The sequence below is a fragment of the Ambystoma mexicanum genome, chromosome 6q (genome assembly GCF_040938575.1).
Source record: "Ambystoma mexicanum isolate Mex_15411 chromosome 6q, UKY_AmexF1_1, whole genome shotgun sequence".
In the NCBI taxonomy this organism is placed as follows: domain Eukaryota; kingdom Metazoa; phylum Chordata; class Amphibia; order Caudata; family Ambystomatidae; genus Ambystoma; species Ambystoma mexicanum.
Genome location: NC_090937.1, coordinates 77,053,543 through 77,080,412, shown reverse-complemented (window position 1 = coordinate 77,080,412; position 26,870 = coordinate 77,053,543). Strand labels below are relative to the sequence as shown.

The 26,870-nt window shown below is 47.0% G+C and overlaps 1 protein-coding gene across 5 annotated transcripts in view; it reads left to right on the top strand.

Moving 5' to 3' along the window:
• The window catches only part of CENPC (centromere protein C), a 1,963,500-nt gene that overhangs the window by 1,039,595 nt on the left and 897,035 nt on the right, over nucleotides 1-26,870 (top strand). For all 5 annotated transcript variants that reach the window (XM_069630493.1, XM_069630492.1, XM_069630490.1 and 2 more), the window contains one exon: nucleotides 22,397-23,193. In XM_069630493.1, the coding sequence (XP_069486594.1) occupies nucleotides 22,397-23,193 (797 nt within the window). The remainder of the gene's footprint in view (nucleotides 1-22,396; nucleotides 23,194-26,870) is intronic.

The following is a 26,870-nucleotide window of genomic DNA, read 5'->3' as shown; positions in this document are numbered from 1 at the left end:
TGGGACAAGCTGTGACGACAGACTTTGTCTCGTTGGATTACTTTAGCTATCTCCGAGTGTTACCGCTTGGCGGGTAAGGATCCTCCGGCTGGCTTGCGGGCCCATTCTACCAGGGGAGTGGCTGCGTCTACTGCTCTGAAGAGGGGAGTTCCTATTCGTCACATCTGTGATGCAGCTACCTGGGCTTCAGTACATACTTTTGTACGTCACTACTCCCTCGATTCCATCAGAGGGCAAGATCTGGCCTTTGGCAAGGAAGTTCTCTATTCCGAAATTTGATTGGGCATGCTAAATTTGTATTCTAAATTCTTTCCCACCTCCTTGCTTGGTACTGCTTTAGGAGTCTGTCATAGATATGGAATACGTCGGAGGACCCAATCCCCTCGAAGAACAAGTTACTTTCTTACCTGGTAACGTTCTTTCGATGGGATGGTCCGACAAACGTATTCCATATCGCTCCCTCCCTGCCTTCCCCGCTGCAGAATTTCTTTTGCGATTGCAGCCTGCGTTCCGCAAGGCCTTGTATGTCTGACTGGCAGAAAACTGGTTGCACACGTTCTGGGAAAAAACTATAACTGAGGCTATGGGCGTCGTGCGTCCTACTTATCACATCGGGTGATGTCGGCCGTCGGAGGAGGTCCTCGGGGACGGCGCATCGACGTCATTGACGCAGGACGCCGACGCCAAAGACTTTCCGAAGCAGCACAGCTGTGGACATTACCTGTCATAGATATGGAGTACGTCGTCGGACCATCTCATCGAAAGAACTTTACCAGGTAAGAAAGTAACTTCTTCATCTATCTCATGTCATCACAGCTAGTGTTTGTAGCCATTCCACAACAACCAATGCATCATTTTTGATTTTCTAAAATAATGTTGTCTTTAACAAGATCAGTTGATCTTGTTGTGGGTGATTACATGCTTTCTGTACAATCTGGCTTCAAGTTGTCTGCTCAGTTTGTCCAGTCCAAGCTGTTGTCTTGAGGTCAGGTCTAAATCCATGTTGCCAGAGCACAGGTGGGGTGTAAACGAGACCTTGTTTGGAATTATGGAGTGGAGGGTTATACTAAGGGTGCAAAATTAGATCTTGTCAGTAGGGGGGAAAAGATTGGTCTGTCATAGGTGCTTCAGATGGTGCTTTGTACAGAGCGCACCAGGACTGGATGTTGAGTGCTTTTGGGTGGGTCTTTGTAGAGAGGGGGGCATCAGGATTGGAAAATGTTTTGGGTTTGTAACAGAAGGCTAAGTAATTACAAAAGTTATTCCTGACGCTGAGTCCCTAGCACAAAGTTAAATGACCCTACATGTAAAAAATCTCGTATCGATTGTTAGATGGCCCTAGTGAGTGCTGCTGAGCCGACTACAAATGATGTTCAGATCCTGACCCTATCCTCTCTATAACACTTTCCTAGTGTCTACAAGTGCACACAAAATGGAGGTCGGTATTTTGTTTTTAATCTTTCCGCCCCCACAGCGCGTGTCTTATCGTTAAAACAACAAAGGTCCTCACTGACAGTAAGTCACTAGAGGAATTTAAAAAACACTCTATTTCCTCAACACTATGCTTGTTGTCATGCCAATATATTTCTTGTTGCAAGGGCACTGGATTAGATACACTACATTTGTTGTATTGCAATTGGTCAGGCTTCTCTGTTCCCATGGATACTTCCAACCTATATCTATTGCTGTCGTGCGTTGATATAGGTTGGAAGTATCCATGGGAACAGAGAAGCCTGACCAGTGCCCTTGCAGCAAGAAATATATTGGCATGGCAACAAGGGCCATTAAGACACGTATAGGGGAGCATCGTTCTAACATCAGGACCCAAAAAAGAACTGCCCCACTGGTCGAACACTTCATAGAGAAACAGCATACTGAGAATGACTTGACATGGACCATTTTAGAGAAAGTCAGATTACCTAAAAGAGGCGGGAAAATAACAGCCCTCCTGTTAAAAAGAGAACAACAATGGATATACAAGACCCGCAGCCACCAGACAGGTCTAAATGAAGAGATCTGTTGGCAAACTCTGGCGGTCTTATAAATGATTTACAAATAACAGCTAAGTGAATAGAAACACTCTAAAAAACCAGAGGGAAAAAAACCCTTCCCATATTTTGACAACAATCCACAATACGTGGTACATACACAGAATTCACTTAATTTGAAATATCTGGACAATCAATATTACAGATCAATAAGGTGATTAGACATAATACACTGGCAACTGAGGCGATTCTAGTGGGTTCATCCACTTTATCTGCTATATGCTGAACACTAATACGCCACAGATATACACAAATTTCAAAAGGAATATATATATTGGCCACTGTGGAACTTCAAGTGGTCTAGCTATCCGCTATTATGCCCATGCAGTTCTTTTGGAAACAGTTACAGCCCTAACGCGTTCATGAGAAACAGAAACGGCGGCGAACTGCAATTCCCAAGTGGTTCGGAGCCTTTTTTGAAGTTCACACGTGATCGCGCACACGTGACGCTGAGATATAAACAAACATCATCCAAGATGGCGTGATAACGGTACGTGCAACAAGAGGCGGTCACCACGATTGAATAGAGGTAAGTGTTCCCAAGTAGCGTTTTAAATACTTGCCTAGATTGTGACGACTAGACTCACAGGATTGCCTGGAGTCCGTCCAGTGTTTGTTCGCTATGATTTACTAAAAAGAAAAAACCCTTTATAGAACGGACACGAAAAAACAAACGGCAATATTGGAAGCGCTTCACGCTCCCTCAGATAGATTAAGCCAAACCGTCTGATAATTAAACTAACAAAATGCAGTGTATAGGGGAAGCGCTACCGAGAGTGACCGCATTGCCAACAATAATGCTTGTGAACTGTGATGAAAATAATGCACAGGTTATCTGTTGTACAACCAACAGAAGCTAGGTAACACTTTAACTCAGAACACATAGAAGGAGCACCAGGCTAACTTTATCAAGCCAGGGTGAAGCCGCTGAACCATTGGTGGCATTAAACATGCTTAAAAGTAGACTGTAGAATTTTACACAAATGATCTGATACCGATGTTCTCATTCTAGTGAGAACAATCCGGGAGACAAGAGAGGATTTAGCACCTTCCTCCCCGAACAGAAAGTCGAAGATAGAGATCGGGACTAATACATGATCTAGTACCTCGACAGATAGAGGTAAGGAAAACACCACCTAGCCTATAGTTTTAAAAGGTTTTAAAAAGTACTTCGAGACTGACAACGGTCCCACTTGTTTTTTCTTGTCTTTGTCCTTATAGGACCAGGGATTTTACCCATTCTGGACAACGGAAGACACCCCTAAACTCTTCAAAACATTGAAGACATTTTGAGAATACTAAAATCAGAAAAGTATTCGTCCTGAAGAAAGCGGCCACCCAAGAATCCCACTGAAACCGGTTGACTGTTGGTTTAAGAGTACTGGTTGATAACCCAGACTCCAATACCCTTCTATATAGAGAAAGGGGTTGCAAAAAGAAATTGTTGAAGTTATCACTACATACTCTATCTCCACTATAGCATAGTGGTGAGGAAATAGAGTGTTTTTTAAATTCCTCTAGTGACTAACTGTCAGTGAGGACCTTTGTTGTCTTAACGATAAGACACGCGCTGTGGGGGCGGAAAGATTAAAAACAAAATACCGACCTCCATTTTGTGTGCACTTGTAGACACTAGGAAAGTGTTATAGAGAGGATAGGGTCAGGATCTCAACATCATTTGTAGTCGGCTCAGCAGCACTCACTAGGGCCATCTAACAATCGATACAAGATTTTTTACATGTAGGGTCATTTAACTTTGTGCTAGGGACTCAGCGTCAGGAATAACTTTTGTAATTACTTAGCCTTCTGTTACACATGTGTTATAATACCAAGGTATAAACAGGAGGCAACTGCCTCCAAACTCCAACTTGTAGTTACTTTATGCTTTGGGTTTGTAGACAGGCACTGACATTTGAAACTTGAATAGGAGTTCTGGATAGAGTTTTGTAGTATTCACCAGGAATTGACCTTTTTCAGAGGCGCTTTCGATGGAACTCTTTTGGAGGGGCCTCACGATTGAACTATTCAAGATAGGTTTTGTAGGAGGGTTTGTGTAGGATTGCAGGATTGGACATTGACAGGGATTTTGGATCAGGCTTTGGAGAGGGGTCTGAATGGGTCCTCAAAAGCATTGAATTGAGCTTTGTAAAGTGAGGGTTGGTCCTCACTTGAGAGCAGGATCAATGGGATTTTTTGGGAGTGGGTCTGGATTCAGGTTTGTATTAAGGGTGTATGGGTAGGACCTTCTAGCGGGTCTGAACGGTTCTTGAGGTGATATTGGCGTTTTTTCTTTTTTTTATTGATTTTATTTAGGGGTGCCTGGATGTACCCTTTTTAAGAGTGTATTTGAGTAGCGATTTGTAGATGGAGATTTAGAGAAGGGTGTGGATAGGACTGGGTAAACTGGTACAGGGACTGCGGTTGTGCAGAGTAGGACCTGTTTGTAAAGAAGTGGTTCGGGTCAAGCTGTACAGTGGTATCTATATCCATCTTTGTAGATGCGTCTGGATGGTGCTTTGGACAGGTGTTTCAGAGTAGTTTTACTGAGGGATATGGTTGGTGTTCTTCAGATGGATCAGTATGGTGATTTGAAGATGTTGCTGGGTATTAATGGATGGGCTGCAGGTGAAGATTTATATGAGGACAATCAGAAGGGTCTGGGTAGGGCTTAGCAGAGGGGTAATGATGTCCTCCACAGTTGGTTGTTGTGGCATTGGCTATGCAGAGGGTGGTCTCACATTCCCCTGGAAAATAAATGTTTCAAACCAGAATTTCTTGTATGTGATGGACTAGGTGGACATATCAAACCATTTTCTAAGGAATTGCACTAACCCCTTCTTAGCTATGTTTTTGTAACCACTGTGCACTAAAATCTAATTCAGGCTCTGAAATTGGTGGGGAGCTGCTGGTAACCTGAAAAAAAGCTTGGTTATCTTGATAACAACAGCTGCCAGGGAGCTTTGACTCCCCCAGTCATCAGGTGGCATACAAGCTTAACTAGATGACATCAACTGTGTGGTTTGGGGACATTTATATAAAGGGGCATTGGGGCACTTATTTTGCTTTTTTTTAGCACTGCTTTTTTCAGATTTTTTATTGGTTCTCAAAAGCTAAGCACATATTGGCTAGAACTCAGTACTCTAAATCCGTAGTCGCTTTCTTGCAGGACCCCTTTTTCTTCCCTTATGGCTTCACTTTGGGCACACTTTGAGGATGAAAGAAGAGTTGGCCCCTTGCATGCACTGATTGTGTAGTTTCCCTTTCCTGTTTCCAGTTTAGAGTGGCCCTGATTGCACCATGTGCTTATTGGAGTTATTATAACATTCCCTTACCTTGAAAAGTTATCCAAAAATGCAAGCATTTTTTGCAATCATCATTTATTCTAAAATTGTGCGAAGTTAACCGTGAGTGTTAACATTGTTTAAGATGGGCGCCGCCTGTTTTTCACACTACACTAAACCTCCACCACAAGGCCGGCAGTGATGCCCAACTGCCCATCTGACTAGACAGACCTTTCACCTTGACCCCCACTATACAAATCCAACCATTAATGACTGATTTGCCTAAAATACCTGCCACGTGTCCAATGTTAACTAGTTTATTGTCTGAACGATCATGCAGTTCTATTGTGCCATTGTTTTATCATTTTACTACTGCTAATATGCCTGAAATAAGCCCTGTGATACTGATACCTGCATAATGCTTTGATGTGCCAATTCTATTAGGCAACCCGCAACTGCCTAGCACTTGCAAACTACATTATCATCAACAAAAGCTGACTACTTCCCTAGCACATCCACAGCCAGTAACTAATACCAACATGGGGCCGCAGAACAAATCAGACTTCCACTTCTGCCAGCAATATGTATTATAGAATATTGTTGCCCATTGTGGGCTTGAGCCAACCCGATCTGCTGCCATCCCGCTAAAGCCCAATCACAGTAATGCTCTTTTTATTGCCCAAATGCTGCCATGCATGCATAAAAATGTAATGCTTTACAAACTTTATCTGTGTATTCCTGCACCGTTAGCCACACATGCTTGCATCACAAACCACGCACCTGCGCACACACCTACCACTACCAACACGAGCAACACACATATGCCAGTCACATCTTCTCACACTGCACGGAGGAAAGCACTCGTGACCCATATGCAACACACAACCTTCAAAATGAAAGTGCACTCCACCAACTGAGACATCCCACGCAAGCACCTAACACACCCCTCATACCTGCTGTAACCGTTGTGCTGCACTAGAGAGGGATGCATCGCTGCTCAACTGCAAACTGGATCAGCACACCTGCTCTAGTGAAGGGAACAGCACTCCACCAACGAGTGCGAGTTTCAGAATGCCTTTGAACAAAACACCGGCTGTTTTGGGTACCCTGCACCCCTCACATCCTACCCAACACTCCATTCACACAACACCCACCCGCGTAATGATACCTCCCTCGCCAGTCAGTACATGCAGCAGGGAAATCAGCCTGCATGTAACTACAACACCCCGATCACTTCACATACCACCCTTAATCTGGATTGGTACCCGGACACTCACTTGCCAACCAACCCTCCCACAACACAACAAAACATCCAGTGCACCTATACACACATCCCTCAATCTAGTCACCCAACCCAGGTCCAGACCCAGACCCACTATACACCCAGTCCCCCACCGACCCCTCAAAATTGCACACATGCAAACCTTTCTCAAATTCTCCACAAACACCAAGGCTGCCTGTCTAAGAATCATCAGACTCCAGCGCCTCCCCTCACGCACAATGGCCCCCCCAATTCACCTGCTTAGGCGCCACCAGACTCCTACACCTCATATCACGCACCTCACCATCAACACAAACACACCTCATCCACATCACTGATACCGCCGCTGGCCAAAGAACTGCACCCCCCGACCCCCTCAAAGCCCCTAGCCTGTGCCCTCATCAACGCCCGCTCTATTTGCGCCATGCGACCGATATCCACAACCTACTGCTACTCCATGACCTTGACCTGCTCGCCATCACAGAGACGTGGCTGCATTATGCAGCTGGACCTTACCTATCGCTCGCCACCCTCCCACCCCCTACTCTATCCTCTGCACTGACCGATCTGTCAACCACAGCGGTGCAGTCGCCATCATCTCCAAAACTTCCTTCCGCATTAGATCCACTCCCCTTCCCCCCTTTAGGGAGGTATGAAATCTTACTCGCCATGATCAACCCCAGCCCTCAAACCACTACTTACGTCCTACTCATCTACCGTCAGCCCAACAGCCCCGGCAACCCAGACTCTGACATACCCCTCCTCATTGCCCCACTCCTGAAACACAATACCAAATTCTTGTTTCTAGGTGACTTCAATCTCGAATTCGCTGACCCATCTGATCACCAGGACTCCGCACTCGCCTCAACGCTCCAAGAGATGAACTTCACACAAGACATCCAAGCACCTACCTACATCAAAGGCCGCACCAGGATCCTATCCATCAATAGCCCCACCAAAATTCTTGACATCAACCCTGTGCCTTGGACAGACCATTCCCTGATTCTTTTCACCCTAGAGCTTAACGTCACCACCGAAAGAATTGACAACCACCCACCAACCGATCACGGCCAGACACACAGAAAAACGTACCAAGGAACTTCTAGAACCTACCACCCTGAGCTTACTCGAAACATGCCCTGATAACAGCCCTGAGGCCATCTTTCAGCATATAACACCGCCCTGAGCAACACCTTGGATCTCCATTCCCCCAAGCTATTCCTCTCCCCCCCCCCCCCCCCCAAACAACCTCTCGGAAAAAAGACCACCACCACAACTGGTTCACTGAAGACCTAGCTAATCTCCGCAAAGCCAAACGTGCTAATGAACACATCTGGTGTAAAAATCCCTCTCCCACCAACAAAGAAGCGTTCTGCATCTGCGCCGCCTCCTACAAACTGCCATCATCAACACCAAAGCCAGCATCTACAATACCCGCATCACAGAAGCCCGATCCAAAACCAAAGAGCTATTCAAAGTTCGCAAAGAACTTGAAACTCCGGTCCCATCTGCCCCAACCTTCTCCAAGGACAAAGCCTGGTGCACCTTTGTACAATCCACCTTAGCCAACAAAATCCAGAACCTCAGAGATAAAACCATCCTCAAGAAAGCGCAGATCCCTCAAGCTGAACCTCCGACCCTAAATCCCCCCTCCACACCCACCATTCCCCTCTTCCAATTCACCCCCGCTACCCCATTAGAAATGCTTCCCATCATTGCCCTACACACATGGTCAAACTCTGTGCCGAGCCTCTGGCCACCACCACTGCTAAATGTATCAATGCCTCTTTCAGCTCCTGCACCATACCGAGCTCCATCAATGAAGGCTAGGTCATACCATTGCTGAAAAACCCCTCCCTTGATCCCATTCTCCCCACCAACTACCGTCCCATCACCACAGTCCCATTCCTCCTGAAAATCCTCCACTGCACCACTTATCTACAACTCCAAACCTACCTTGAGACCCCTTCCCTATTGGCCTACGCCAATCCGGCTTTAGACCTAGACATAGCACGGAATATGCCCTCCTCGATCTCAAGATTCAACTTGATCACATTCGGGACCAGGGAGACCTCGCCATTCTCATGCTATTCGACCTCTCAGCGGCATTCCATCTCGTAGACCACAATATCCTCTGCCACTGCCTCACCACCGCCTTCAGCTTCTCCCAATATGCGGCCAAATGGGTCAATCCTTCCTAAGGCCAAAGCCTCTAGGGTCTTCGCCGGCATGGAAGCAGCAGACCCCATCCCAGTGACCTATGGGGTCCCACAGGACTCTTGTGTCTCCCCCACGCTCTACAACACGTAAACCAAGGGTCTGTTTGATCACCTTGACAACCTCAATATCCCTTATACATATTTTGCAGATGACCCCCAGATCCTCCTTAAACTCTCTGGCTCCTACGAGCTTGACTGCACAAACATCAATCACATCTACAACATCATACAGGCCTGGGTGGCTAAACACCACCTCTGCCTAAATTATGATAAAATTGAGCTGCTCATTGTCTGCTCCCCCACCATCTCAAACACCTTGACTCTGCCTACTCCTTTATCTTCATTGACTGAAACAGTATCCCTGTCTCTCCCAATGTCAAAACACTAGGAGTCTACCTAGACGCTGAACTCAACCTGAACAAACATGTGAAGGCCATGGCCTCTGCAGCATACTCAACTAAACAACTCAGTCTCTCTACACATTTTTTTCAAATTTTTTTTTATTTGTTTTAGTTGCGTAACAACTTTTCAAATATTTTATCACCATTTATACAACAATTACACAATTCATACAACACAAGTTTTCCTAAAACAACAAATATGCAAATAACAAATGAATCCAAATTGCATAACAAATATAAAAAAAACCCGATAAAAACGTATTCCCCCTAACAATTTAAACTATACCCCCTCCATTAGGCCAAAGGAATTTTAGGGTTCCACCAATCCTCTTAACATAAAATTCACTCAAACCTCCTAAAATGGGACCAACATCCTATCTCACAGCGGATTTTGACTTATGAGTCTAAGGAAGCATTATGTCAATTTGACCCCCTGTGGCTTCAACTTTCGGGAGAATTACTCTAAAGAATTGTACCACTGCAATTTGGACACGTTCTCTTGAAGATGAAAATATTATTTGCCATCTACTCTCACTTGAGGTATGAATGTGAAAAGTGAGAATATTAAGGAAGCATCTATTCCGGACCTCCCTTAAAGCCTAGCAGTCAATTAAAAGATGCTGACGGGTTTCCTTTTGTGAAGTATCTAAGCAATATCTACAGTAGTTCTGTGCTGCAGTTATGACTTTACGCCGGGCCAATACCTCACACGTGCCCCACAGATTAAGTCTGAACCTTAGAAATTCAGCACTGGTCTCAGGTGATGGACATTTTACCAGGTACGACGCCATTCTCCCATAAGGTTTTATGCCAAAAGACCAGATATCAAAGTCTTTATAAAGGTTGCAAGTAGCAAGCGTCTCAGCCCAGTCTACGTAATATATCTTTCTTTTAGCCCGGTCCGCATTCAGCAGTAACAATTCAAGAGATACCTCCGCCTTGGCCAGACAATTTAACACACAATTGAGCCATTCTCTTGCGAATTTAATTCTTAATTTCAGCAGGGCAGAGGCTAACACTTCTAAGATGGTACTCGTGTTGACCCCCAATAAGCATTTTCGCAATAACGCACATTGTCTCCAACTTGCCTGGGCGTGGAGGGACAACAGGCCCAGCTTGTACCTAATCAGTGCAATCGGAACTGCCTTTGGTACTGATAAAGTCTCTTTCCAATATTTGGATTCAAGAGCGTTCCATGGGTGAGATTTATTTAGTACCGTTCCTTCCACCCCATACAACAAGATCGGGGACACTTTCATCTTATAAAAGTCAAGTGCATGTTTTAAAGTGAATTTCCCATGCTTTTTAATTATTATTCTGGTCTGTGAGATCAGCTGCGATAACTTTCGCAGAGACCTTGCACAATCGTCACCCTTACGTTGACTATCCATGATTAGGGTTCCCAGATATTTATACTCAGACTTTTTCCAACGTTATGTCTTGGATTGACCATTTGTGATTGACTTGAAACCTCTTACTAGTTATCGAAGGTTTACATGTTAATACCTGGGATTTACTCACATTAATACACAGGCCGTTTTTGCAGGCATAGGTCCCCAACTTCTCCAACATGCATTGTAGCCCCTGAGGTTTTTGTGACAGTAACACCAAATCATCCGCATACAACATATACAGGATTTGGTGAAGGCCCAGCCTCGGAGGATCCCCATTACAGTTAGCAAATTCCTTCCCCATATCGAGAATGAAAAAATTAAACAAAAAAGCTGCTAACGCCCAGCCTTGTTTAAGGCCATGTTGTGTTGCAATTTCGGGTGACAATTTTCCATCCAAGCTAATGCGTACACGCATGTTATGTCTTAGTGTGGAACAGGATGATCAGAGACAACAGTGACATAGGACAATCGTAGGCCTTCAGTTTTCGAAACAGCAACTCCCGGTCAACAGAGTCGAAAGCAGCCTTTAAGTCGATAAATCCCATATATAGGGGCTGTGCTCTCTCTGCTTGCTGTGCCTTAATGACCCTGAGTAGTACAATATTGGGGATTGTTCCCAACCCCTTCACAAAACCCGCCTGTAAGGGGTCTGCCAGTTTCATTTGGCTTGCCCATGCTTGAAGTTCCCGCAGGATTAGACGGCAGTACAACTTTCCTGGAACATCAAGCAGTGATATGGGTCTATAGCTGCTTGGTTCCAGTCTATCCCCTTTCTTATAGATCGGGATTGTTATCGCTTGAGTCCACGTAGAGGGGAGACGCCGCGTTTCATTTACGGTCTTAAAGATTTTATATAAAACCGCAGGCCATGGCTCAGGGAATTTTTTAAGTTTAAAATTAGACAGCCCATCTGTGCCACAGGCTTTAGAATTCGAGGCAGATTTAATGAGCTCGACAATGTCCTCGAGTTCAAAATTCAGATGAAACTGACCCAGAGGACCAGGCTCAACCCAGCTGCTACCCGAAGCATCTCGAGCATACAACAGAGTAAAGTGGTCAATCCATTTTTGAGTTTGTTTAACAAAGGTAGCGGGCGCCCCTCTCTCGCAAGAACAGACATGATTATCATGTCTGTTCTTCCGAGAGAGGGGCGCCCGCTACCTTTGTAAAACTATTTGTTAAGGAACCTGGGATTGGTAACCCTAGGTCTCCTGGGGGCAACCAGACGTGGTCTCCCTCTCACTGTGCTTAGAGAGGCATCAGCTTCACCTCACTGATGATCCCCAACAAGGGTGAAACACGTGTATGGGGTTGCTGGTGGTACTCTCGTTCAGATTGGAATTGCCATTGTATTTCGGTGCTGGACTGCCCCTGGGCAGGACAAAGACTGATATGCAAATGGATATTTCCCATCTGTGAAAGGCACAGTGAGTAAAAGCAGTGGCTGCGAACTCTCAAGTGGTTAATAACCACTGAACAGATTATCATGTCTGTTCTTCCGAGAGAGGGGCGCCCGCTACCTTTGTAAAACTATTTGTTAAGGAACCTGGGATTGGTAACCCTAGGTCTCCTGGGGGCAACCAGACGTGGTCTCCCTCTCACTGTGCTTAGAGAGGCATCAGCTTCACCTCACTGATGATCCCCAACAAGGGTGAAACACGTGTATGGGGTTGCTGGTGGTACTCTCGTTCAGATTGGAATTGCCATTGTATTTCGGTGCTGGACTGCCCCTGGGCAGGACAAAGACTGATATGCAAATGGATATTTCCCATCTGTGAAAGGCACAGTGAGTAAAAGCAGTGGCTGCGAACTCTCAAGTGGTTAATAACCACTGAACAGATTATCATGTCTGTTCTTCCGAGAGAGGGGCGCCCGCTACCTTTGTAAAACTATTTGTTAAGGAACCTGGGATTGGTAACCCTAGGTCTCCTGGGGGCAACCAGACGTGGTCTCCCTCTCACTGTGCTTAGAGAGGCATCAGCTTCACCTCACTGATGATCCCCAACAAGGGTGAAACACGTGTATGGGGTTGCTGGTGGTACTCTCGTTCAGATTGGAATTGCCATTGTATTTCGGTGCTGGACTGCCCCTGGGCAGGACAAAGACTGATATGCAAATGGATATTTCCCATCTGTGAAAGGCACAGTGAGTAAAAGCAGTGGCTGCGAACTCTCAAGTGGTTAATAACCACTGAACAGATTATCATGTCTGTTCTTCCGAGAGAGGGGCGCCCGCTACCTTTGTAAAACTATTTGTTAAGGAACCTGGGATTGGTAACCCTAGGTCTCCTGGGGGCAACCAGACGTGGTCTCCCTCTCACTGTGCTTAGAGAGGCATCAGCTTCACCTCACTGATGATCCCCAACAAGGGTGAAACACGTGTATGGGGTTGCTGGTGGTACTCTCGTTCAGATTGGAATTGCCATTGTATTTCGGTGCTGGACTGCCCCTGGGCAGGACAAAGACTGATATGCAAATGGATATTTCCCATCTGTGAAAGGCACAGTGAGTAAAAGCAGTGGCTGCGAACTCTCAAGTGGTTAATAACCACTGAACAGATTATCATGTCTGTTCTTCCGAGAGAGGGGCGCCCGCTACCTTTGTAAAACTATTTGTTAAGGAACCTGGGATTGGTAACCCTAGGTCTCCTGGGGGCAACCAGACGTGGTCTCCCTCTCACTGTGCTTAGAGAGGCATCAGCTTCACCTCACTGATGATCCCCAACAAGGGTGAAACACGTGTATGGGGTTGCTGGTGGTACTCTCGTTCAGATTGGAATTGCCATTGTATTTCGGTGCTGGACTGCCCCTGGGCAGGACAAAGACTGATATGCAAATGGATATTTCCCATCTGTGAAAGGCACAGTGAGTAAAAGCAGTGGCTGCGAACTCTCAAGTGGTTAATAACCACTGAACAGATTATCATGTCTGTTCTTCCGAGAGAGGGGCGCCCGCTACCTTTGTAAAACTATTTGTTAAGGAACCTGGGATTGGTAACCCTAGGTCTCCTGGGGGCAACCAGACGTGGTCTCCCTCTCACTGTGCTTAGAGAGGCATCAGCTTCACCTCACTGATGATCCCCAACAAGGGTGAAACACGTGTATGGGGTTGCTGGTGGTACTCTCGTTCAGATTGGAATTGCCATTGTATTTCGGTGCTGGACTGCCCCTGGGCAGGACAAAGACTGATATGCAAATGGATATTTCCCATCTGTGAAAGGCACAGTGAGTAAAAGCAGTGGCTGCGAACTCTCAAGTGGTTAATAACCACTGAACAGATTATCATGTCTGTTCTTCCGAGAGAGGGGCGCCCGCTACCTTTGTAAAACTATTTGTTAAGGAACCTGGGATTGGTAACCCTAGGTCTCCTGGGGGCAACCAGACGTGGTCTCCCTCTCACTGTGCTTAGAGAGGCATCAGCTTCACCTCACTGATGATCCCCAACAAGGGTGAAACACGTGTATGGGGTTGCTGGTGGTACTCTCGTTCAGATTGGAATTGCCATTGTATTTCGGTGCTGGACTGCCCCTGGGCAGGACAAAGACTGATATGCAAATGGATATTTCCCATCTGTGAAAGGCACAGTGAGTAAAAGCAGTGGCTGCGAACTCTCAAGTGGTTAATAACCACTGAACAGATTATCATGTCTGTTCTTCCGAGAGAGGGGCGCCCGCTACCTTTGTAAAACTATTTGTTAAGGAACCTGGGATTGGTAACCCTAGGTCTCCTGGGGGCAACCAGACGTGGTCTCCCTCTCACTGTGCTTAGAGAGGCATCAGCTTCACCTCACTGATGATCCCCAACAAGGGTGAAACACGTGTATGGGGTTGCTGGTGGTACTCTCGTTCAGATTGGAATTGCCATTGTATTTCGGTGCTGGACTGCCCCTGGGCAGGACAAAGACTGATATGCAAATGGATATTTCCCATCTGTGAAAGGCACAGTGAGTAAAAGCAGTGGCTGCGAACTCTCAAGTGGTTAATAACCACTGAACAGATTATCATGTCTGTTCTTCCGAGAGAGGGGCGCCCGCTACCTTTGTAAAACTATTTGTTAAGGAACCTGGGATTGGTAACCCTAGGTCTCCTGGGGGCAACCAGACGTGGTCTCCCTCTCACTGTGCTTAGAGAGGCATCAGCTTCACCTCACTGATGATCCCCAACAAGGGTGAAACACGTGTATGGGGTTGCTGGTGGTACTCTCGTTCAGATTGGAATTGCCATTGTATTTCGGTGCTGGACTGCCCCTGGGCAGGACAAAGACTGATATGCAAATGGATATTTCCCATCTGTGAAAGGCACAGTGAGTAAAAGCAGTGGCTGCGAACTCTCAAGTGGTTAATAACCACTGAACAGATTATCATGTCTGTTCTTCCGAGAGAGGGGCGCCCGCTACCTTTGTAAAACTATTTGTTAAGGAACCTGGGATTGGTAACCCTAGGTCTCCTGGGGGCAACCAGACGTGGTCTCCCTCTCACTGTGCTTAGAGAGGCATCAGCTTCACCTCACTGATGATCCCCAACAAGGGTGAAACACGTGTATGGGGTTGCTGGTGGTACTCTCGTTCAGATTGGAATTGCCATTGTATTTCGGTGCTGGACTGCCCCTGGGCAGGACAAAGACTGATATGCAAATGGATATTTCCCATCTGTGAAAGGCACAGTGAGTAAAAGCAGTGGCTGCGAACTCTCAAGTGGTTAATAACCACTGAACAGATTATCATGTCTGTTCTTCCGAGAGAGGGGCGCCCGCTACCTTTGTAAAACTATTTGTTAAGGAACCTGGGATTGGTAACCCTAGGTCTCCTGGGGGCAACCAGACGTGGTCTCCCTCTCACTGTGCTTAGAGAGGCATCAGCTTCACCTCACTGATGATCCCCAACAAGGGTGAAACACGTGTATGGGGTTGCTGGTGGTACTCTCGTTCAGATTGGAATTGCCATTGTATTTCGGTGCTGGACTGCCCCTGGGCAGGACAAAGACTGATATGCAAATGGATATTTCCCATCTGTGAAAGGCACAGTGAGTAAAAGCAGTGGCTGCGAACTCTCAAGTGGTTAATAACCACTGAACAGATTATCATGTCTGTTCTTCCGAGAGAGGGGCGCCCGCTACCTTTGTAAAACTATTTGTTAAGGAACCTGGGATTGGTAACCCTAGGTCTCCTGGGGGCAACCAGACGTGGTCTCCCTCTCACTGTGCTTAGAGAGGCATCAGCTTCACCTCACTGATGATCCCCAACAAGGGTGAAACACGTGTATGGGGTTGCTGGTGGTACTCTCGTTCAGATTGGAATTGCCATTGTATTTCGGTGCTGGACTGCCCCTGGGCAGGACAAAGACTGATATGCAAATGGATATTTCCCATCTGTGAAAGGCACAGTGAGTAAAAGCAGTGGCTGCGAACTCTCAAGTGGTTAATAACCACTGAACAGATTATCATGTCTGTTCTTCCGAGAGAGGGGCGCCCGCTACCTTTGTAAAACTATTTGTTAAGGAACCTGGGATTGGTAACCCTAGGTCTCCTGGGGGCAACCAGACGTGGTCTCCCTCTCACTGTGCTTAGAGAGGCATCAGCTTCACCTCACTGATGATCCCCAACAAGGGTGAAACACGTGTATGGGGTTGCTGGTGGTACTCTCGTTCAGATTGGAATTGCCATTGTATTTCGGTGCTGGACTGCCCCTGGGCAGGACAAAGACTGATATGCAAATGGATATTTCCCATCTGTGAAAGGCACAGTGAGTAAAAGCAGTGGCTGCGAACTCTCAAGTGGTTAATAACCACTGAACAGATTATCATGTCTGTTCTTCCGAGAGAGGGGCGCCCGCTACCTTTGTAAAACTATTTGTTAAGGAACCTGGGATTGGTAACCCTAGGTCTCCTGGGGGCAACCAGACGTGGTCTCCCTCTCACTGTGCTTAGAGAGGCATCAGCTTCACCTCACTGATGATCCCCAACAAGGGTGAAACACGTGTATGGGGTTGCTGGTGGTACTCTCGTTCAGATTGGAATTGCCATTGTATTTCGGTGCTGGACTGCCCCTGGGCAGGACAAAGACTGATATGCAAATGGATATTTCCCATCTGTGAAAGGCACAGTGAGTAAAAGCAGTGGCTGCGAACTCTCAAGTGGTTAATAACCACTGAACAGATTATCATGTCTGTTCTTCCGAGAGAGGGGCGCCCGCTACCTTTGTAAAACTATTTGTTAAGGAACCTGGGATTGGTAACCCTAGGTCTCCTGGGGGCAACCAGACGTGGTCTCCCTCTCACTGTGCTTAGAGAGGCATCAGCTTCACCTCACTGATGATCCCCAACAAGGGTGAAACACGTGTATGGGGTTGCTGGTGGTACTCTCGTTCAGATTGGAATTGCCATTGTATTTCGGTGCTGGACTGCCCCTGGGCAGGACAAAGACTGATATGCAAATGGATATTTCCCATCTGTGAAAGGCACAGTGAGTAAAAGCAGTGGCTGCGAACTCTCAAGTGGTTAATAACCACTGAACAGATTATCATGTCTGTTCTTCCGAGAGAGGGGCGCCCGCTACCTTTGTAAAACCATTTTTGAGTTTGGACTCCTATAACTTGATAACTTAACTGAGAACCCAAAGTAGCATAATTCATCAATGACCACATTTCTGCTATATTTTTCCCTGCTAATGCTTTCAGCATAGTTGCCCCATCTTCCTAAAACATCTTCGCCTGGTGCTGTCTTACCCAATTTCTGTAAGCGGTTTTCAGTCTAGTGGCTTTGGTCGACCTATTCCCTAAAGAACCACAGTGGACCGCTCTAAGATCCCTGCGTAATCTCGCTTTCTTCTCTTTCACTTCTTTGTCAAATACATGTAAATGCTGAGAAGGATGATTACCATCCGGTCCTTGTTTCCGGCATACCTGAATTTGATCAGGCCGTTCAACTTTGTCCCCTCTTAACAACAAAGAATAATCAACATGACATCTGTCTAAATCATGATTAAGGGAGATTACCTCCTTCTCCGACCAGCATAGCTTTTTACCACCAGCATATACAACACAAGAAGCTCTTACATACTGCCTATCCTTTGGCCCACTTAATGGAGCGCACTTCCAGTGGGTTTCTAAAATATTGTGATCACTAGAGTCTGATTTCGTGACATTAAATTGGACTACTGCTGGCCAGAGACCCTCATTCACATAGATAAAATCTATGATTGACTCACTGGCCCCTTTTTGCCATGTCGGAACTGGTGGAATATCTGCTTTAAAGGCTCCATTGAGCATAACCAACCCTCTGGCTTTAACAAGAGAGTCCCATCTTGTCCATCTTTTTATTTTTACATGTACCTTTGCTCATGCACTTTAGGTTTAAATCACCCGCTAAAACCAGGCCAGTTATCCTAGGGTTCAAGACCACTAGGTCAAGGATGTTATTTAAGTCATTGAAAAAGGTGTCGTCCGACATAGCAATTGGGTTCCAGTATATATTTAACAAAGCATACACTTCTGACCCAGTCATTAGCTTGCCCAATAACATATAACTGTTAGGCATTGCCCAGAGCTCAGTTGTCATACCACTCCCCTTTTTAACCGCTATGACCAACCCTGACATTGGGCGTCCCAAGGCTGGTTTCACAGCTGGGTTTAGGAGGATTTCGTGGTCATCCCAAAGAGGCGCATCCGTGAGCCAGGTCTCTTGTAAAAAGACAATGCCATATTTATTCAAATCATTCTGGTCACTATTCAAAAGGTGCGAGAATCCCCTGGTGTTCCAACTAGCCAATGACATCTGCACCTCCCTCCCCCCATTCGCAGGCCTTCCACCATGCGAATGGACCTCACGGTGCAGTTGCTCGTTGGGCTTTCTCACAATCTCACTCCTCACATCATTGGGATACCGGGGCGATTGCTGGGGAGTTAATGCTCTATCACTTAAAGGCTCGAGAACGAACCCTAAGGCGAACAACTCCTCTCTTTCTTGCCAAATTACATTCTGGACGACCCTTGATTTTACCCACAGGATTACTGCATTCAAATTAGATGTGTTTAAGAATTCTACTTGGGACAAGTCAGCAGACACCACATCTCGTAAATTGGGGATCTCTGAGAAGATTGCTAAGATCGCTCGCCTGTTGAGATCATATTGTGTGCAGGGTGGTCTTCTGCATGAAAAAAGCAGGGGAAACTCTACCATCCTGTTTCCCACTGGGGGCTTGTGTTGCTTACCCTTAGGGTGATTGCTATTACTCTCAGGGGGCACCTCTTCCAAATGCATATTCGGGCTCTGCATCTTCTTCAAAGTCTGCTCTAGTAAAGAGATAATTGGCCCTGTTATCTGTGTTAAATCTCCAGTGTTGTCAATCAGGACCCTGGCCCCTATCGGGTGGCTCTCAGAATCTACTGTATGCGGACCCTCCACTTCACCACTCCATTGGAGGGCCCTCCGAGAATCCTTTGCCTGCATTGGATTTACCCGGGAGTCACTGTTTGGGCAGAAAGATACGGCTTGGACCTCACTATCCAAGCCGGCTGTAGCTTTTTCTTTGTGTCAAGACGGACTGGTTGGGACCAGACGGTTTAACAGGAGGCGGAAGAGGAGTAGGACGAGTCTTTGACATATACTCATCCACCGCTTTCCTGATCTCTGCCCGATACTGGTCGACCTTAGGGATGCCCCCCCCCCCTCATTTACAGTGTCTTTCGGGTGGTTTATGACTGTTTTAGATTTCTGCTGGGGTGGCGCCTGCTCAGGACCATCACGTGTCTCTGACAATTCCTCTACAAGGTTATCCAAAGGGGGGTACTCTAAGGGCTGGCGGGGGCAGAAGCTAAGTGCCCCTTTCCTTTTATCCAGGGCTCGGGATATGTATTTTTGTTTGATAGCCTCAGAGGCTGCCAACGTCGTACGCTTGGGAACCGAGATAACCTTGAAGAAGTGTTTGACCGAAGATTTCCCCACCGACTTGGGTAATTGTTGATTCTTTGGGAGCTTTTTTGCAGCCAATTTGATGGGTTTTAATACGGGATTCTCTGGGTTCGTTGTTTGCTTTTCCCCCAGAGGCACTACATCTACCATATTAGGGTTTGGTTTCTCCACCACCATTTCTTCCACTATAGCGGGTGGAGGCTTTACACACTCAACCCCCTCCACCCTGTGACCACCCTCACCTTTTGAATTTTCATAGATGACTTCCACAAAACACGGGATCACCGATTCCACCACCTTTGGTATTGCGATCACATTTGTGACACCCCCCACTCATATACCCGGCTCAACATCATTCTTTGACTGCGCAGCTACATTATTCATAGGTGGCTTCAACACTTTTGGTGACCCGCATTTCTCAAATATTTTAGCTAAGAATTCGTCGTTGATGAATTGCCCTTTCATTATTGTCTCCATACAGCCCTCCTGCCAAATTAATTTCGGTTCACATGCTTCGAGGGCTCTAGACGTTGTAGATAATGCGAGATTCATTGCATGTAAGGCAATTCCCCAATCATTCTCCCTTTGGATTACCATAACAGATATATTCATACTTTGATTATGGGTTAACACATTGCTCACTTTCCCTTGCGGAGGTGGAGGTAAAGGCTCACTTGCAGGACAAGAAGAGCCCCTTGACCCACCCTGGTCACTACTAATCGAGTGAGGGTCACTTCTCGAACTCTCTGAGAACATTACTGGTGACGCTGTCCCCCAATTTAGAATCACTTTCAATAAGTTCAACAGGACCTTGGGCCACTGCACCCGACACAGGTAAAGATTCTAACAAAGCTGTGTCGGAGATGGAGCACTGCTTCCCGGAGCCCACCAGAGGCTGTGTGTTCAAAGCGACCTCTGTTGCAGGCTCGACCTGAATATTAGGGCCTTTATTGATAAGCTCAGGTCGGTCCCCCCCACCCCACTCCCCCGAGGTCCCCTCCTCAGGTAAAGCCTGGGGTGGGTTCCCGACCTGAGCCCGAAAGGCCGAGAGAGACCCATTGCAAAATTTGCGGATATCCACATTACCTGCGGCGAGGAGTTTGACCCGACTCCTTCTGGGAGTGGAACAAATAATGGAGGCATCTCCATGGTATCTTGAGCCCCCGACACTCGCTCGCATAATGGTACTGCGGGCTGGCATGCCCGATGTTAAAGTGAGCCGCATTCTTACTTCGAGTCCAGAAGGTGATTAAGGATAATAGGATCCAGGAGCCTCTATGGAACCACCCACACGGTTGCACAGCCTTGTGGGGCCAGTAGTCCTCCAGAAAGTGAAATTATTCACGAGCACTTCAAATGCTGCATAAGTCATCTGCGGCAAAGCGGGACTCGCCTGGTCACCTTATGTTAAGTCTTTATGAAGGGAGGAGGAGTGGTTAGCCACAACTACCAGTGGCACTCCACATTAGGCAGTCAACAACTCCTCCTAAGGTGGTACTCACGGGGCACTTAGTCAAGCTCAAGCCTTCACTCCCAGCTTCCTTTAGCACAGGAGGAATCCCCCATTCCCCCAAAGCACCGTGCACAGACAGCTGCGCTGCTGTATAGCGTTACTGCCGGGTTTCCCAAGTTCCACACTCCGCCCAGTCCACTTTTCCTTCCGCTCCTCCGGCCCTCTAGTCCTCGTCCCTCTGCAAACAGCGGAGACCACGGAATTCCAGACTACCCGTGGCCCGTAACCTGCAGCCCGCTCAGCTCAAACTTTGGAGTCAGCTGTGAACAGTATAACGGGAGTGCAGGGCAAAGTGACTTGGGCTGCGAATCCGTGTCACCTCATCAAACTCCGCCGTAGGATGCCAGCCTAGGCGCCAGGCTCATGGGGTGTGGGGGGGGGACTTCTGCATGGGCTACGGGGTCCTGGTCGAAGCTCGGCACTCCGTAATTACAGAGCTACCTGCTCCCATGCCTGTTTCCTCGTCTGCGTCCACACCAGTGCTCACTCTCGAGATTCGAGGAAAGGACCTAGAACCATCAAGCCGCACCTCTCTCCAGCATCTCTACAAAATTGCTCACCCCTAGCAACTGCCTCCCTCTAACGAGAGCAATCATCAGCAGCAAACACGACTACTACAATGCCATCCTAGCAGGGACTTCCAACAAAAACCTTCAACGACAACTCATACAGAATAACGTCCTTAGAGCAGTTTGGGGCCTCAAACGATCAAGAGCACATCTCCCATATCAGACGTGAAGCCCATTGACTTCCCGTCAAAGCATGCATGGAATTTAAAATACTCTCCACCACCCACTGCTGCCTCTACAACACAGCTCCCCCCCCCCCAGCTATCTCACCCATCGCATCTCCAAAAGTTCCAATTTGCAAACCTTACGCTCATCCTCCTTCATCTCTCTTACTACCCCTAGATTCACCAGGAAACGATCAGGGGGCTCCTACTTCACTGTCATCGCTCCCACATTATGGAACACGCCCCCACCCGCAACCAGGAACGAACCATCCTAGCTGGCATTCCGCAAACAAGTCAAAACCACACTTTTTAACAAATATGCAAAAGTCTCTCTGAAACCACTATGAACCTTAACTGTGTACTGTAACTACCTATGCCTTACTATGGATCTAATCTAGCGTCGGGTGCCTCCGAGTCCTGGGCGCGTATGTCAAATTAAATGAATAAATAAATAAAAATAAACAGCTGCAAGTTATCCAAAATAGCAGCCGCTTGCCGTTGCATTTATATTCTGCACCCTAAAAAGTTTTCCTGTTTTTTTTCCTTGCTATAAATCATTATCTGCACTGCTTTTGATTAACTGCTGTATATAAAATCTATAGTGCATTCAGTATTTAACTTTGCTTAATAATTATTTTTCATGAAGGGTTTCAGTACACTCTCTACATGCTTCTCTCCGAGTTCCACCGTCTCAGAGTTCTAAAGATAATTTGGATGAAACTGCTGATATCGAGGAGATTGATGGGAATGTTTTTATCTCCCACTCCTGGGAAAACCAGTTAAATAATGTCAAGCCACCGGCAAATAGGTCAGCTACTGTGGCAGATGGAAAAAAAAAGAGAATGCAAAAGCATCTGGATGCTGCTCAGGAGCCAACCATCAACCTCAGTCCGCCTTCTAATAGACTAACCATACAGGCAAAAGACAAAGTCTGTCAAACATTGATTAATGTGGCTCAAGAACAAAATCAAATAAGCACAGCCCCAGCTACAGATCAGGCCATGCAGATGCTGGCTCAAACACAGGTAACGAATGACATTCAGTTATCAGCTGCAGTGGCCTCTGAAGGACAAGCCATAAACACAGTATCTTTAATAGAAAACCTGACCACCCATGTAAGAAAACGTGGTGGACCCAGAACTGTGAAAGGAAATGAACTACTTAAAAAGAAGACATCTAAAAATGAAGTACATTCTGACACGCAGACCATAAAGACAAACAAGAGAACACTTAGAGTTGGTGCTTTGGAAAAAGCTAAGTTAGAAATGCAAACAAATGGACATTTCAGAGATAATGAAGGAGTCCAATCATTGGCTCCCATATGTACAAATGAAAAGCAATCAACCGACTCAAGACTGCCTGTTTCAGAGAAAGCCATTCTTCCAGGTGAACACAATACCTTAAACCTGAAAGTTGCTTTTGATTCACCATTTAAGAAGCAGGGTAAGATTAATGCACTTTGTTTCATTTGTAGCTGTTTATTTATACGTTTGATAAATGTGCAATATTTTTTTGTAGTCCAAAGACTGTTATTCTTCACTTCTTCCTGCTTATTATGCATACTGTCAGGAATAATTGCATGTATTTTATGTAGAGCTTCTTTCCAGACTCCTACATCTTAGTACTGATTTGATAGATCTTAATGGTAACAGATGTTTCATGGTACTTTGGTACTCTATTTATTGATGATAAAAAGATGAATGGCTGAGATGGCCTCGCCTGAATTTTGAACATGCCTTGCAGGCTGACCAAAGATATATGGATTGAATGCTCATATCATTGTACTATTCTACTGGCACAATCCGTAGCTTTGACACTGAAGAACCCAAGCCAAACACTTACTTGTAACTTTCTATATTTCATGAGTCGTCATACTGAGAGAAGGATACTAGTAATGATATATTTATACATGAACATCAATATGGAGGTCTGTTTAGCAATATACCCATTTATTTCACGATTAAACTGTTCATTTGCATTTGGTACCATCAACCAAACAAGGTCTAGAAGTCTTTACAATTTCAAAAGACAGCATATTCCCCCTACTGTTCCGGAAACATCCCTACCAAACTCAAGAATCATTCAAGTACAGACTATATCAATCCAATCAACTTTATTTCCAGTCATCATCCATGAAGTGCATCAGTTCATCTTCTAGTCAGAATTTCCGTCTACTCTTACGTCCCGTCCCCTTTCCTCCATACTGCATGGGCATCCCTTCCAAGGAACGGGAGACGGAACCTTTTTCTCCAGATAAAAACCTTCTTCCCCTTTAAATTTAGAGACACGCGGGGGTGCGGCCCTGGGAGCAATGACTACCCTGACTCTGGTCTTTTTATCATTCAGGTACTCGGTCCTCAGGCATCGCGCTCCTCCCCAGCGCATGTCGACTTCTACAGGGTTCAGCAGGTGTCCGTCCTGCGAGGGGCTCTTCCTGACTAAAGACCCCCGTGCCCTCTGCCTACGGTGCCTTGGCCGTGACCACGCCTGGCAAGCTTGTACTGCATGCAAAACGCTTTCCTCGAGGTCTCAGAAGAACAGACTGGCCAGGTGGAAGGAGCTATTCCACAGATCTCCTCCAGAGGACCTGAAGGACTTTGTCTATCATCGATTCAAGCCCAAGGTAGGGCTGCTCTTTTCCAGTGCACCCCATAAGGGGGGGGGGACTCCTTCCCAAGGACTCGCCCGCACGGGAGAGGCCGCCTTGTTTCTGGTACCAGCACAAGTACCGAGGCTGTATCAGCTACCGGCTGACAAGCCAGGGGATCAGTAGATCCTCCCGGTGACAGTGCTGAGGGACCAGAAGGTTCTTTTACCTGGTCTTTACCTGAGGGGCTACATCCTAGTACCGGTATCATTTCCGAGGGGGTGCTTTATGCAGTTCTACCTGCAGATCCGCCGAGGGCGAAGCGCTTACCGGGCCTTGTCTAGAGAAACAGTGTAGGCCTCATGATCCACACTCAAGAGTCCTGGATGGGGCGGGGCCCAGCGAGCCGAGCAACACGACGCAGGCACATCGAAGGCAGCTTGACAAAATGGCCGCCGTGCCAGAAAATCCAGATCCGGCCGACGCCCCTGCAGGGAAGGCAGGTGGAGGACCATGTGTCAAGGTGGGATTGGTGTCAGCCAGGTAAATGGCCTACAGCTCACCCTCCCTTTGTGCAAGGCAGGTTCCTGCTGTGTCCGTATGGGCAGGGCATGCAGCGACTCCAGCAGTCGCCCACTACCCCATCATTACCCCCTACCACTAATCCAGCTTGCAAGGACAGGTTCTTTGAAAAGTTCCCCGGGCTCATGAAGTCTCCACAGATGGGGGTCATCCTCTGGGACGCCATCAGGCACTTTCTCCCTCCAATGGCTCTGGCGCTGCAGGCCCCAGTACAGGCCCCTCTGGTCCCTGTTCAGCCTCAGCAGCCCGCTCCGGCCCCCCAACCAATTGTGCAGGCGGTTCCGTACCAGCCTCCACTGCAGCCTCCGGCTCCTGTCCCCAGCCCGCAGCTCCTAGCACCACCCCCCCCAAGCCTCCTCCTCCCCCCCCTCCGGTGCCGGACCCGCAGGTGGACACAGATGAGGAGGAAGATCCTGACACGTCATCTTCTGCTAAGGCCTTCCACAAACGTCTGGCAGGGCTGGCAGAGTACTTGGGCCTTCCTCAGCCCGAGGTCCTCGCAGAAGTCCTCAGCTACGTCCCGTTGCTAGAACGGGGATCCTGATGCAGAAGGACGTAGTTGCCTTGGCCAAGAAGGGTTGTTCAAGCCCAGCTCAGCCCAGCCGGTAAATAAATGACTGGACGCCAAGTACAGGCAGATGGAGGGGGATACACTCTTGCTATCGGCCAATCCTCAGACACACACCTCGGTGATCGCTGTGGCATCACTGTACTCCAAGCCTCAGTCGTCCTCAGCCTCCTCCTCTGCGGCGATGCTGTTAGGCAGAATCCTGTGCAGTTCCCTTGGGGACCACTGCAAGAAGATCAAGACTACAGGAGTAAGCAGTAAACCCAATTGGTAGAAGTCTGTGCCACCCAGATTTACCTGGTTGCTGTGGCTGAGCAGTCAGACTTCTCTCAAGAAGAATAGGGCAGTATACAGAGAATACACAATAGGGCTAAAAACACAGTAGAGCAAGCAAACACTGACCAGAGCTTGGTATCAAAAGTATATCATTATTTATTTAACACACACTTAATGAAATACACTAGCATTATAAATCAAAGCAAGTTCAAACACAATCATAAAAGTATACACACCTCCCTTAAGAATTATTAGACAAGTCTAAGTCAAAATAACACTTTTTGTCAAAACAGATGTGAGCGCGTAACTTAGATGGCACTCCAATAATTAGGTTAAAGGGAGAGAAAAAGGCAGGTCATAAAAATAAAACAGTTCCCAACACTTTTAAAAGACCAAAACAAGTTACAGAAGGCAGAATCTACTGTACAGCCAAAGTTCATAGGCCAGGCCCACTTAAAATGGAGCAAGGTGAAATGTGCCCAAGATCACACAGTTTAGAAGTGCATTCAAGTCTTTGTAAAAATGTTCAAAAGAGGTTGGGTTGGTTCTGAAGGTAAAGTTAGAAGGTCTGGGGGCCAACCCATTTGGAAAGCCAAGGATTTAAGGGTCACCTTTGGCAAACCGTAGAAAGGGAGGCCAGGTGGAACACAGTGCCTTTAAAGTTGAGTAAGCTCCAGTGGTGGCAGTTGTTCCTGGCAGCGGGTGCAGTTCGTGGTTTCCACCAGAGGAAGAGAAGATCTCATCGAGGAGGAAACTTAGAGTCGTTGCACTGCCCAGGGAAGAGACCAGCCGCAGAGTTCGTTCGGTGAAAAAGGTGCGTTCCTGTTATTCGCGGTCACAGTGGTGAAGGTTGGCTATCTGGCCGCCGGGGTGCTTGGCACAGGCGATTCGACCAAGAGACGTCCTGGTAGGCGAAATGGCGAACTGGTTGATCCCACCAGCTCAGAGGAAGAAGACTTTTTCAGCAGAAGATCTTCTCTTGTCCTCGGGAAAGTGGTGAGGTTGTTGCAGCAGGGCTCCACCGGTGGTGTCGTTGTTGCAGATGGCTCAGCTTCTCCCCTCTTTGGATTTCTTAGGTCCTGTGGCGACTTCTGAAGTTCCAGTCCC